General features: G+C 40.1%; 2 protein-coding genes across 4 annotated transcripts in view; one reads left to right on the top strand and one right to left on the bottom strand.

The window, feature by feature from the left end:
- The window catches only part of MYO1E (myosin IE), a 109,545-nt gene extending 103,525 nt beyond the window's left edge, over nt 1-6,020 (bottom strand). For all 3 annotated transcript variants that reach the window (XR_001863135.1, XM_017737764.1, XM_017737769.1), the window contains exon 1: nt 5,958-6,020. The gene's annotated coding sequence lies outside the window, so the exon portion shown is untranslated. The remainder of the gene's footprint in view (nt 1-5,957) is intronic.
- Nucleotides 6,021-12,709: 6,689 nt separating this feature from the next.
- LOC108447296 (neuronal acetylcholine receptor subunit alpha-7-like) overlaps nt 12,710-14,332 on the top strand; it is a 29,021-nt gene continuing 27,398 nt past the window's right edge. The window contains exon 1 of the mRNA XM_017736833.1: nt 12,710-12,726. Coding sequence (XP_017592322.1) covers nt 12,710-12,726 — 17 coding nt within the window. The remainder of the gene's footprint in view (nt 12,727-14,332) is intronic.

Here is a 14,332-nt window from a genome sequence, read left to right as displayed (position 1 = left end):
GCACAGAGGATCAAAACCTAATTTATTACATTCTTTCCTGTGTGTTCATTAGTTTTTTAAGGCAATCTACGTATAACAGAAGATTCTGAATGGAAATGAAGTTTCACAGGGATATTTGCCAAATATTTCTTAATTTTTTTTTCTTCCTACATCCATAAAACCCCCACCAAACCAGCAACACAACCCAAAGAAACCACCAGCACAAAACCCCCCAAAAGCCAAAAGCAGACCACTTGCTCTCATGAAGTTTTAAAATCTTTCTTTTGTCAGCTATTTCACATGCATGAGGCTTAAACCACTTGCAGTGTGCAGACCATAGTATTCAGTCGGCTATGTAGCACATACTGAGTGTCAAAACTCATTGGAAAACGTTTAACTGGAGTACATGGCTTTTACACTAGCATGTGGTAACAGTAGAACCATAGTACTGTGCAGTGAGGGACTCAACTGGAATCAGAATTATGTCAGTAATTACAGAGCAATTGTACTGTTTATACTCACTAAACAAACCAAAGGAATGGTGCAAGCAAGAAGTTAAAAGGATGACCCTAACGTCAACATGTAATTGTTTATGTAGTACAGTTTTGTGTTGTGGATACCTTTATATTGTGGATATCTTTGTCATTACAGTCTGATATAGTTCAATAGACAGTTGCCACGTTACAGAAAAACAGTATGAATGATAATGAAGAGCAGTGTATTCCTGTAACATCAATTTAAACTGAAATGCAAAATTCTCTTCCCCATTTCTGTTTTGTGCTCCACCTTCACAAGCATCTGGCCGTCTGGGGCAGAGAGTGTTCTCTGTATCTAAGAATTAAAGTGCTCATTATATATGTTTTCCAATAATGGAAACGTCTGATAACAGACATGACAAACTGATGAAGCCCTCCCATGTGTAGAGGAGGAATTCCTCCTGTGACACTCCCCACAGTGTAAGAAATTCGGAGGCAAATTTGAAAGAAGCCAAGGAAATTGGGCGCACGGCCTCTACTCAATTTGCCACAGGGTGTCACTGTTACTCTTGGCAAGTGAAGAACGAGTCTCAATGTACCTGTGTTATCCGTAGATGCTGCATTACCACTGGGATGGGGCCGGAGTATTTAACAATACCATGCACTTTGACAAAAGAAAAAGAAAAAAATATTCTCAAAGTGTCGCTCTGTAAAATCTCAATAAAGGCAGATGATTAATTAAGTAAAATGTTCTGAGAGTGATTGTGATGCTCCTTTAGGCAATGCATGAAAAATGCCAAGTGGGGACCAAAGCTCTCTGCTGCCTTTTCTGTCAGCAGAACTCTGGTCAACACAAAGCATTAGAAAACTCCAGACAAACTCCCAAACCCAGAGAAAAATCGGGGACAGTTCTAAAGCACTAGACCTTAAATCATATACAGCTCAAAGAGCAATGTGCCTTCCACACTGATGGTCCCAGGGGCTGCTGCAGACGTGCAGGAGAGGCTCCTCCAGCACTGCCTCCTGCTCTGAGACTGACTGGGGCTGAAAGACCCCAGGATAACCTCAACAGTTACTACAAGATGAAGCTCTGGGCCCAGCACAAAAAGCTGCTCTCAATCCATGCAAGGATTATCTCAATAAATAATACAGTGGAATAGCCTCAAACATTACAAAATACGTGAGAAAGCCATGACTTTTTTGGCACAGATCAGTGAAAAAATGCTTTGAGCTCAGTGATGTACATAGAACCAGCATCAAGTTTAAGAAGAAAACTGAGTAGTAATTGTCATAATACAAAAAACCTGACATGTATGAGAGGGTGAGTAGGAATTGCTGGTGAGAGAGGAGAAAGGAGATTTGCTTCTAGTAGGAAGGAATTAAAATAAACCACCATGCACTGCTGCACATACTCCAAACAGTTCCTCTTATTAAACCTGACTTCAGCTTCTGCTAAGGCTCATTTTCTAATGCCACTGCAGTAAAACAGGCTTCCATTCTATGTGTTTGAAGTTGAAGCAGACTGTAAATGAAGACATATTTCAGTGCCTGTGCTGTCTCATGGTTGTGCTGCCATTTCCTGATGGTATCAGGACTGTGAGGCAGGCACCCACCCTGCCAGGTGGCCTTTGTGATCTTGCCATCTCCACCGAAAATAACTTAAAGTCTCAATAATTGCATATTAGAGTATATATACAGCTGCATATATAACACTGAATTTCCATGTTGTCCATGGTCTTTCATCTTCACTACCTTTGAGAATTGTAATTTCAGTACATTCCAAGTACCTTATCTTATATAAATCATGAAATTCAAGAAAGGTATAATGACTCAAAGTAGGGCTTTTAAAATGCAAATAACTGGAAAAAACAGAAGTCAAAACATACTTTATGCTACTGCCATGCTTTGAAAAGATAAATGCCAGCCTGTTTACTACTATAAATAATAAACCTTGTTCACTTTACAAAGATCTTACAGGGATTGATCACTTTGTATCTTACACAAGCTTGAATATGCGAAGTTCCGTGACCCAATTCCACATATGCTTTCCTTGGTGAGATTAATCTTCCTAAAATGAATGTGGCAGCTCACAGTGTAAACTGCTTGCTTACCTCTTTGCATGTATTATGTTTTGTGTTGCAAAACAAAAGGGACTGCTGGTCTCTAGTATGGTCTACTGCTACCTTAGAATCATAGAATCATTTAGTTTGGAAAAGATCTTTCATTAATAGCAAAATCTTAACCATTATTTAACATTTTGGGTTTCCAGTTAGTGTAGACTAACAAGACAAAAAATGAGTAGTGTAATACTATCAAGTGTTTATTTTAGTAATGTATCTCCATTATCCAGAGTGAGGGGTGATAAGGAAAATCCAATATTGACATCATGAGACAGAGCACAGTGGGGGGATACTGAATCTCCTGATAGATTTTGGGCTAGTTTGGGCCCATTATCTATAGCTCTGTGCCCTTTATTTCAGTAAACTACCTAGTGGTAAATTGATATTTGCATTTATCAGGTTGCCCAGACTGTAGTAACTTCCACACCATGTTAAATTTAAAAAAATAATGAGGAAAAGGTGACAAAGGAATTGAGTATTGTTCTGTCCCTGAGGCCCCACTGCCACCTGATGTCACTATTCTTGTCAGGCAAAGGCAGGCAGGCGAGAACTGCCTGTCTGCAAGAACTGACAGCTCTGGAAAGGATTTCAGCAGGTAGGAAGCCCTAGGGAAAGTCATACAGATTATTTCACTAAGTCAAAAGATTGTGCCTTATGGACAGCACTTGTTAAGACAAATCCATTAACCAGGGCGAACACAGAGATTCAGTTAAGGGTGAGTCTCCTTGAGGTCTTCTGGGGATAGGCTGGCACTGCCTGGCACAAATGGGCAGGAACTTGATATGGCGAACACCACATCAGGGCAAAAATCCTCCTCCCCTTGCATTACTACAGCTTGGTTCCCAGTAAAGCACACTAAAGCAGGAGGAGCTCCATAAGTCAGGCACCTGTCTGACACACAAGATCGAAGCCCAGGCAGAGACCAAAGACCCTCATACATTTAATATCGGCTGTGAAGCTCCTCCTGCCTGTCATTGGCTCTGGAGAGTCCTCACCGAGCTACAGGAGAACAACTGAGGACTCGAGGCAAGATTTAAGCGACAGGGACAGGAATGGAGTCATCTGTATACTGAGATAATCACCCGTGTTTGCATCTGGAAAGTGCAAGGGAATATTATGGCATTAAGGACAGAACAGCAAGACTTTCACTGAGAAGATATTTTAATTGTCATTCAGAAGTAGAAGGATAAATAAGTAAAGCACCCAGCAATGCTCATTTGAGAGCCTTTTGCTTCACGAGCGGGCCGTGGCACAAGGGAGGCCTGAAGGAACAATGGCAGAGGGTCTGGCTCTCTGGTCGAGTAGTATGACTGTGACTAATTGCAAATGATTAACAACCTCAACTCTTATGTATACTCCAGCTCATAGAAGCATATAGTGGTTAATACTGAAATGTCTACACATATTTATATGTGGCATCTAAAATACATCTTATATTTTGTATCTAAACAAATTTGCCACTTCGTGCATGATGAACCTGGTTTTCACATGAGTACAAAATATATTTTAAATACTTGGCTCACCTGGGCCATCAGACACCTTTCTGTAACTCTGTTTTTAATTATACTATTAGCCAACACCCCATAGTCCCAGAACAGGTTGTACTCCTGCTAAAGTTTCTTGTAACAATCAGTCAAATCCCTACCTGTGCACAAGGTGAAAAAAGAAATGATATGAGAGACATTAATGGCCCAGTTTGGTACTGATAAAAAAATATTGCAAAATAGTAAAATAGTATTCCAGACAAGTAATGGTCTTTCCTTCTATTTTTTTTTTCCTTTACTGATGGCAATTTAATTAATATATTAGTGGAGTCTGGTTATCCACTGTCTTTAATTCACCCACTGTGGAATCTGGTGGTTTCAAATTCCCAGAAGCTGAAGAACGCTGTAAACATGTTCTTGCTGCACTCTAGTTATGTGTAAGCACGAATACAATTTTGTTGTATGATAAAATAATTATCAGTTTTACAGTATCGCTGTTAGATATGGATTATAACAACTCAGGTTAGGGGAATGGCACACCATTAATTTTAGTCATCTCTCAAGACCACACAGCAGAGCTATGACACAGCAAGCGTAACAGTCATTACCAGTTCCCACGTACCAGTGTTAACCATCCTCAAACACCAAACTTTCAATTAAACCACAGCAGTAAGTAAATGCTATTTTTACACAGCTTGCAGCTTGACTGTTTTATAAATGAGTATGTGGGAAGCAATGTGAAATATCAACTGATAGTTAATATTTAAATCGCTGCTCATTTACACTTAAGGCAAGTTTCATTGCTATTTGCAGAGAGTTTCAAAGTTCAGAACTCCGTGATTCACTTCAAGAACTTTTATAAATAACAGCCTGTTATAAGGGGAAAAAATAAAACCAATTTGTGATGAATAAAACTTTCTCCCAGGGGAAAAGAATGTTTTTTAAAGACAGTGATTATTTTTTTTTACTCATAGAAAGAACAGATCCTTTGGTCTGTCTTACAAAAAGCATTCAGGAATGGGAATGCATCTGTCCCAGATGCTTAACCTTACAGAAGTCATCCAGAAAATCAGGAAATTGATTGTACATACGATAATCTGCAGTTAGAAACAGCACTGCCTTTGCAATGTCATCATTCACCCAGAGGGTGTTTGGGCACTGGAACAGGCTCTCCAGGGAAGTGGTCACAGCACCAAGCCTGCCAGAGTTCCAGAAGCATTTGGACAACACTCTCAGACACACAGGAACTCTTGGGGTAGCTCTGTGCAGGGCCAGGAGCTGGACTTGATGATCCTTGTGGGTCTCTCCAGCTCAGGATATTCCATGATTCCATGACCATTTACTAGTGATAGTTTATGCCATACACATAAACATGCCTTGTAATTAAGACTCAATTCCACCAGTAATACAAGCATCAATTTCAACAGTTATACTAATTTTTCCTAATGAATTTTGAATCCATTTCTATAAGACATTCCAGACAGATAGGGCACGGATGTCTTTAGCACAAAGAGAGGAGAGAGAGGAGCACTTTTAAGTCCTGCATGTATTCCCAGTGTTTCTTCACCACTCTGCCTTGGCTGGCTCTCCACACACATACTGCTCTTCCCAGAGCGTACTCCAAGTTTTCCACATGAACCTACCAGGCACCTTAATGAAACTGGGGAGTTCACAGGTTAGTACCACAGCCTGGAATGAATCTGGGTTCCTTTTGTTCATTCCTGATCATTAAAGTAATGAAGAGGAGATTGAGAAGGAGAGCTCTGCTAACCTAAATATTTCACCAAACTTCATTTCAATCCTATTTTGTCTCAATTTAATAGAACTTTCCTATAGGAAGACTCTCTAGGATCACGTGGCTCTAGCAAGATGTTCAAAGAGAAAAATTAAAATCTTACCTGGCCATCATCTTCTTCCAACTTGCTTTGTGTCTCAGTCCCACCTTTGACAAGGAGATTCTAATTTTCTTCATGGTCTATGCAGTCACTGTGGAAGAAAATGGATGCATTGAAAATATCTCAATAATCCTCACTGGTTTATGAATTACAGGAGTACATTTCCTAAATTATTAACCTGAATATGTGCTAACACCAACAATAAGATGCTCTATGAATTCTCAGATGTGATTAAAACAAAAAAGATAAAAGAACCCCTAAACCAGCAGTTCTGCAATTACTTACTTTCCTAACAAAGCAAACATTGCTAAGATTTAATCCAAAAATCAGTTAATCCTTTCACTAAAGGTAAGCCATATTAGCTAAGCAGATACCAGATCAACTCAAAAAGGTAAAAGAAAATAAATATATACATATAAAGAGAGCCAACAGTGCAATAAAGCCAATGCTCTCAAGAGAGCACCTCTGTCTCTTCTGTTCCTGTACTTAATCCTAAAACCCAGTCAGTCTCCCTCAGGTGGGAAACCTATCAGAATCCTATCTTTTATCACCTGGGCACTTCCACATTCACACAACAACTCTATTTTCTCCTCCTCCAGAAGGAATCCCGTGACTTCCTCTTCAAAACTAGGAAAAGGCTACAATGAAACTGGAAGAATCTGGCAATATAATGCACCGACCACACAAATGGTACACCAGGATAAAAAGGAGGGAGCAAACCTAGAGCAGCTCAGGACATGGCTGAGGCACAGAAGGATTTCCTGGGGTGACTCAGCTCCAGAGCAGGTCAGCAGAGAGCAGGGACATGTCCCAGCCAGGCTGCTGTGCAGTGAACACCAGGATCACACCGACAGGTCAGTGGCCAGGCCTCTGTTACCAGAGAGCCCCGAGCAGCCTGCAGCACCTGTGCCTGGCTCCCACACAGCCTGCTCAGCTGAGCTCACTCTATCAGGGAGAGCTGCAGAAACTGTCCTTTTAACCCACTGAACTGGGCATTTCTGTGCTTGGACATTCACAACTTTCAAAATCAACAGTTTCAATGAGTTTGTTACACAATATTTGAACATTAAAAATTAAAATTAACATCAATGGTAGGGTAAAATTTTCACATACAGTTTGGCAATTTATTATTTATTTTATTGCCAAGAATAAATGCAGCTACCTGCTTTGAAAACCCACTTTTAGGCATTCAAACTTATGGGGCTCCCCTAAGACTGAAGCTCCCAGGTGACCAAAATCTCTTTAAAAAGTATGACACAGACTCTAAATCACTGCAGTGCTTTAAAAAATGTACTAACATTTTCTTAGGATCATCATCATGAAAACATTGACATTTTTGCACTATAAAAATCAGTACCACAGACAATCCATCAACAAACAGATAAATTAAATTATTACTCAAAATATTCAAGCCATCTCAGCTACTTACAGGCTATCTTTGCAGCCTGGCATTAGCAATGTCATTGTTGCCTCTGACCTGCCACATTGCATTATCTTCATAATTAAGCAGGAATCCAGAAGAACAATTTTGACCATGATAAAAAGATAGCCTTGAATTACAGCCATTAAAGAGACACACAGCATTTTTATTTAGACATCCCAAAAGATTTAATAGGAGTAATAGCTTCAATTAAAAATTAAGGTTTACTTATGTAAATTAGCAAAAGCAGGAACACTGTTTTAGGTAAGTAGATGTTCTATGTATAGAGCAAAACCAGAAAAATCTCTTAAAGCTTGGTTTCATTAAAAGATACCTGGGTATCCAAACATCCCTGGTTAAAAATGAACTTGAAATGTGAAAATAGAAAGCTGCTGTAAGCTTCTTTCTTTATTTGCCTGGCTCAGGTAACTGTGATAATTTTTCTCATGCTCTCATATCATAGCAAATGGATCAAACTGAAGACCAATAGAGTTACAAAATTAAGGATTTCACTTCTTGTATCTGCACAAGCAAGATGTGCAGAAAAAGATACTCCTGAAGCTGTGTGAAACAATATTCTCTCTGAACATAAGAGAACATTCCAAATATGTTGGTCTAATTGGCAGGCAGATTTTAAGTCAGATTTTAACTTTATTTTTCTAATATTTTTAAACTTCTAATTAGTCATTAAAGTAATCAGTGGTCTAAAATTTCTCCTGTGAAACAAATGCTTAAGCAAATACCTGAAAGCTTATCCAAGCTTGAAAAATCCTCCTACCTAATTAGAAGCATTGAGAAAACCAGACAGTTGCTTCCTCTCTCTCTGTCCCCATTCTCCCTTTTTTCATCCTCTCTGTGATAATAAAAAGAAGTTTTAGAAAAAAATTGTCCATAATAAATGTATGAACTATCTGTGGTCTTTTAAATCTAGTTCAAGAAAAATACACTGAAAGCAATTTGCATTCACCCATGAGTAACAAAAACCCTTTTGATGTCATTGGAAAAGAGAGAAGTTTTATTTTGAGAGCTAACTATCACCAAAATCAAAGGCAGGTCTGTTGCTGGAAAAGTCTTCCCTCTGTGCATGGGTCTATTGTGATTGCTTCCCCCCAACTGGCTCATGAAATGGTTCCTCAGACATCTGTGCTGGGGCTGTTACTCGGTCGTTTACTCTGTCAGGTTCTCCAGTGCTGAGGAGATGAATCACAGATGACCAAGGGCTGTATTTCCTATCTGCTACTTAAATATGTGATTACAAGACATTCATTCACCCGCCTGCACCAGCCCTGGTCTCTGGCTGATCAGCAAGGGCTTGTGGTAGAGGAGTGCTGGGCACTGGGGGCTTGAGATGTGCTTTCTCACTTCCCTGACAACTCTGCTCCCTGAGCTGTGCTACTGAAACTTGGTACACCCACCTACGCTCACTGGCTTTGCAGCTGATATAATGAGGAGACCGCCTGGGCTTTGAAACCAGGAATGAGTAGGGAGAAGTCCCCCTGACTGTGTCACAAACAATAACATCAGAAGGCCAGCTGGAAGAGGCATCCACTACTCCCACACACTTGGCCATTTCAGCAAGCCTAGGAGCCAGCAGGCACTTTCTGCTGCTTTCATTTGCCATGTTTGGGAAATCAGAGCACGGCTGCTCCATGACGTGCTGCCCATGCGGAAAAACGTGGCCTCTATTCCTGAACATGGCAAACACACAACCCGTCTTCAGTGCTCCAGAAACACACCAATGAAGTCTGTGTTTCTCTAAGGGATTCAGATAAAATAGATCACATCTAGTATTTTGAATTGCGTGTCGTGAATTTTCCATCAAACCCTATATTTAAAGTAGTTTCAGTTCCTCCTCCAGAGGTCCACAGCTCTTCCTCAGTGAAACAATCTAGCAGCTGCTTTGAGAGTTCCTTTGAGTCCAATAAAGAATTGCGTTTTGAAAATCTGCCGGTCTCTAAAGGATCCACAGCCTCCAAATATGCTGTGTTCTGATAACAAAAATTATTAATTTTTGTTTCCATTCTCTGAATGCTTCCATTTGCAACAGTTTCCATGAAGGACTGTCACCAGCTGGCTGGAGATAAACAGCATGTTTCACTGAGCCATGACTAGCTGCCACTCTCCAGTGCTGAGAGCAATGAATTCCTCCCTGGATTCCTCTCTGAACGCCTCCCCGGTCTCCAGCGACTCACCAGGGCAGTTGCCCTTTGTAGCTCTGCTGCTGCTCTGTGTGCTGTGCCAGTATAGAGGGGCAATTATAGAGAAAGCATAAGATCTCATTTAAAATAGAAGATGATACATGATGTTTGTTGTTGCACATGCTTGAAAAACATTAACTTCACCAGTGACTGGTTAAAATAAATCATACAAGGACTGGACTGATGTCCTTAGTAGTGATACTGAGGCTTTCTTTGCAGGAGAAGTTAGGAAGGAATATTAGGAAGTGCTGGTTTTATGCAAGGTAAGAAATACAGTTGTAAATTTGTAATCCATGCATTTCAAGACAAAAAACTAAAAATTCTTTCTCCCCAAAGCCATATTAAAAATGTATGTGCTCGATGAACTGAAACTTAACCATTAGGATTCTAAAGGCCAAAATTCAGTATTCTCTAGCAGATGAGGGCACCCTGACTACTTTTCTTTTTAGAAATCTTGGCTGTAGAAATTTGGATTTGCAAGACTGAACTATAAGGCCAAAGTTTAAATGAATTTGCTCTCAGTTTTGCTACAACATTCTGTCTTACAAAGGGTTTGAGCTTAGCTTTATGGTCAAAGGCCTTATTGGAATGGTCTTTACAGATCGAGTGACCATTTCTGTGGAATTCATGTTAGTTATTTAAATTGCAGCAGATGGTAATTTTTTCAGGAAAGAAAAATTTCTAGTGTGTTGCTTTAGGACAAGATAAATAAGGTTGATCTTCAGATGCTTATAGATGAGGATCTGTTAAAGCTGTAGGCCTAAAATGCAGATTTCCTGTCAACTTTAATTAGCTTCTGTGAACCCTAAATTATGTAGTTGTTTAAAATTAACCAGGGTGAAGAAAAGCAGTTTTGTCAACTTTCTGTTGTTCACACTCATCCAAAAAGATGGCAAAGCGAATCTGTAATGTGAATTGTATGTCATTGAGAAATGAATGCCAAGCCCTGGAATTACAAAATGCATCAGAAGGACCTGACAGAGGCTGAAATGAGAAGAACAGAAATCAAAGTGCAAACGTGCTGAGCATGATGTCAGTGAAAACCTGTGATATTTCTCTGGACAGAGAAAAACACCTGTAGGGCAGATATGCTGAGAAATCTCTGTAGTTATAGCATTTGAGATGTTTCATTCACAGTAACACAGTGGTGCTGCCACTGTTGTTCAATATGCTCACACTTCAATGTGAGTGTAGGCTAACAGTAATAAAAGACAAGTATGAGTTCTGAAACGTTTGCATTACGTAAATGACCACAGGTCTTACTCATTAGTTACACAGTCATTAGGCAAATTTGACAAATCCTTATTCCTCACATCTGAGTACTGTTCAGAAACATTCTCTCTGTAATTACTTTTTACAAAGTGGCAGGGCAGCAGCTTTCTTATTTTTAAACAACAGACTAGTCTGTGCTCTTCTTTATCCTTCCCAACAGAAGATCATTTGGGGAATGGATCATTTTCTGGAAATCACATACTGGTGTAGGAGCTAAGAACTGGGGGAAGAGACTGCCTTTGTGAACCTCTGTTCAAGTTAGGGTGTAGAGAATATAAAGTTTAATCACAAAATTAACCATATTTCAGATGGCTAATTCATCCTTCAATAGAAACTCAGCATCAAAACTACTTGCTACCTCCTGCAAGAAAGAAACCATATAATGTTTCAGGACATTTCACAGAAAAAAATCAAGCTTGTCACATATTCGCTCTCAATCCCTGAGACTATCACTGGGCAAAGTAAACAACAGAGAATAACTAATAACACGAGATGCAGTTACTAGGACTACCTAAGAAAAAGGGAAAAAACCCCAACCAGATAACAAGAGGTAATTTAATTTGAGTAATATTCACAAAAATGTAGGCATCTAACACATGCTATAAGCTACCATTTAAAATCCTAGCCTATTCTACCTTCTTCTCTAAAAAGAAGGAAAAATAAGGAAAAGCAGATTATTTTCTGATATGGGTACCCCAGGTCATTGCAGGTGCACAATAATTAGATCAAACTCAGAAGGTGCTGCAGTCACGGTAGATAGATACAGTACGAGATGGTCACTTCTTCACTATCAGCCTCATCTCAGGGCTGTTTTGTCATCTTCCGTCACTTTAGGAAGATGCATGATTTTGTTCATCTGCAAATCTGTTCAAAGAGAAAAAGAGGATATTCCTTGCAATTCTGGGATATTATAAACCCTGGGCAACTGCAACATCTTGTAGTGACTGCACGAGTCATTCTGAATGTTCTTCAGTCCCTGGCTCTTTTCACTGACCAAAGCATGAGATTAGCCTTGTAAACTGAACTAGGAAGATGGTATTTGGGTATAAACAAACATCTTACAGTCATGATGAGAGTCTCTTCTATAGACACATTCAGAATCCTGTAACTGTTTCTGTAGTAACTCTGTGCCTCACTCAGACTCAAAATAGACCTGAAATAGTACTTGAGTGAAGCGTTTTTTACAAGGACGTATTTACTTTTTTGCTTATCAGATAAAGAAGCAATAAACAGCACACCAGTATTACATGCACACTACTACCACACACGTATTTTCTTATGCCTGACCTCAATATATGACATGTGATCTGTGCATAATGTTGTGTCCTTGAGCAATTGGTTATTCACAAACAGACAGACACACAATTGGCCATCTCTAATTATGTCCCATGTAAATGAGACACAAACAGACATTATGGGCTTGTTTATATTCTGGCAAGCATCCAACTGTGGAAGGTGTGCTGGGAGACCCACAATCGTTTCTACAGCCTGTAACAGGCTGTAATCGTTTTTACAGCCTGTAAAGTGGACTCACATTCATCATTGTGTCTAAGAAGTTATCATCTAGGGAGAGGAAACAACTGCCTCCAAATCATCTGGCCGGATAGCATACAACAGAGAGAAGAATCAAAGCTCAGAGAAGAGTGGGTATTGTCACCGGTGGGCCCTGGAGGCAGAGAAAGAGCCTCTGCTGGCCACAGACTGTATGGCTTGCTTTAGAGTTGTAAACACTAGATTCTACAAAGACAACCAGCGCCATAAATAAAGGCTTTTAGAGGACTTCAGTATGGTGTTTGTTAACCTTTCTTTGCTAGTATCTACACAATATCTATAAATGTTTGTGAAATTAACTTTTATTAGCCAGGATGTCTACAGAAAGCAGGTAAGTCCTTTTCTTGCCATTTGTGTGCATTCACAGCAGAATCTCTGACTTGAAAGGTAAAACCTTTAAGAGGAATGCACCTGATTGAACACAGTTTAATCAAGGAGCTGAGGTGCTGATTGCTATTAAAGAATATCAGATGAATTCCTGAAGTGCCTATAAAATTCAATTTGCTAACATCAGATGAAAACAAGACTGCCACAAATAAAATATAAATCAAGATTTATCAAAGTAATAGTTACAAATTATTATTTCATTGCTTATACTACAGGAATTTGGGGTTTCAGCACCATCCCCTGCAGGGTTTGCCTTTTGAGCCCTGGAGACCCTGGGCTGTGCGTGGTGGATGCTGACCCTGTGTTCATCATGGGGGAGGGAATAAGGCAACTGTCAACAAAGAAACGTGTAGAGCAAAAAAATGAGCCAACAGTAGAGGTCAGCCAAGAACTGTAGATCTCCTCTCCAAATTTCTTGCCTGAACAATTCATGCTGTCTACTGAACACCCAAAAATATCTGGGGCACCTGTCCAAACCAGCAGTGGATAACAGGAGAAGAAGGAAAGAAAATGCGTCTTCTTTCCAAAATGAGACAAGGCAAAAATCCAGATACTAAGAGCACTGCCACGGGAAGGTTGAAGTACAAATGAATAATAACCCTTTTTTTTCTGCAAATAACACAGAGTTCCCCTAGCAACTCGCTTCTGTCTGCTGGATGGTCTAAAAAGGTCAGTATCTCATGGAAAAAAAACCAACCAAAACCCAAAAAACCACCATCTATGACTTGGCTTTCGGAGAGTTAGCTTTACCACTTGCTCGTTTCCGTTACCCCTTGGTGAAGTTGTTTGCTGGCTCATTTGCAAAGGGGAAGGTTTCAGTCCTGCTGTATGTGACAGCTGAAACACATGATGCACCAATGTGGTTAACTATTCAGGTTGCCCCAAGATGCATCTGCTTTTGTGCTCAACATTTAAAAATAATTAAACAGTAGCTACATAAATTAGGTCAGTGCTTAAGCTAAAACAGATAACCTGGATTTTTAAAGCTGAGAATTAACATGGACTAATAAACAGCTGTTTGATGGTCATTTGAAAAACAAGCACTTAGTTACCCCTTGCAAATGATGACACTCTTCAATACCATTCTTTTTTAAGTGCAGTAGCCTAGGACATTCATTAAATGTAGCAACTGGATTTGAAGGGCAGGGATTTGGACTGAAATAAAAGACCCATCCATGATCTCAAAATTGCACTCAGAGTTGCAGATGGGAACCAGACAATCAACAAAATGCACTGAATTTTCTGGGCCTGCTTTCCAACTGTGGCGCATTATGCCTGTACCAGGCAGGAGCTCAGCCACCATTTTACTGTCACGTGTTTGTCAAGCACTAAACACAATGCCCCTCGGCCATGGCTTTTTTCCCATATCTAGACAAAACATCCAGCAACTGAGATGATCAGCCCTGCATGTCTGCTGGACATTTAATAGCCATTTTGGCCATTGCCCTCCTCCTCTAGATGTGACCTAAGCCAAGCTGCTGGCTGATGCCAGCAAGGACTGGCCCTGCCCTGGTCCCTATCCCGGCTGCCTTCCCCGTCCGCTGCCCGCC

Source organism: Corvus brachyrhynchos, unplaced genomic scaffold, assembly GCF_000691975.1.
Source record: "Corvus brachyrhynchos isolate BGI_N302 unplaced genomic scaffold, ASM69197v1 scaffold200, whole genome shotgun sequence".
NCBI classification, from domain to species: domain Eukaryota; kingdom Metazoa; phylum Chordata; class Aves; order Passeriformes; family Corvidae; genus Corvus; species Corvus brachyrhynchos.
This window is presented reverse-complemented; position numbering and strand designations above follow the sequence as displayed.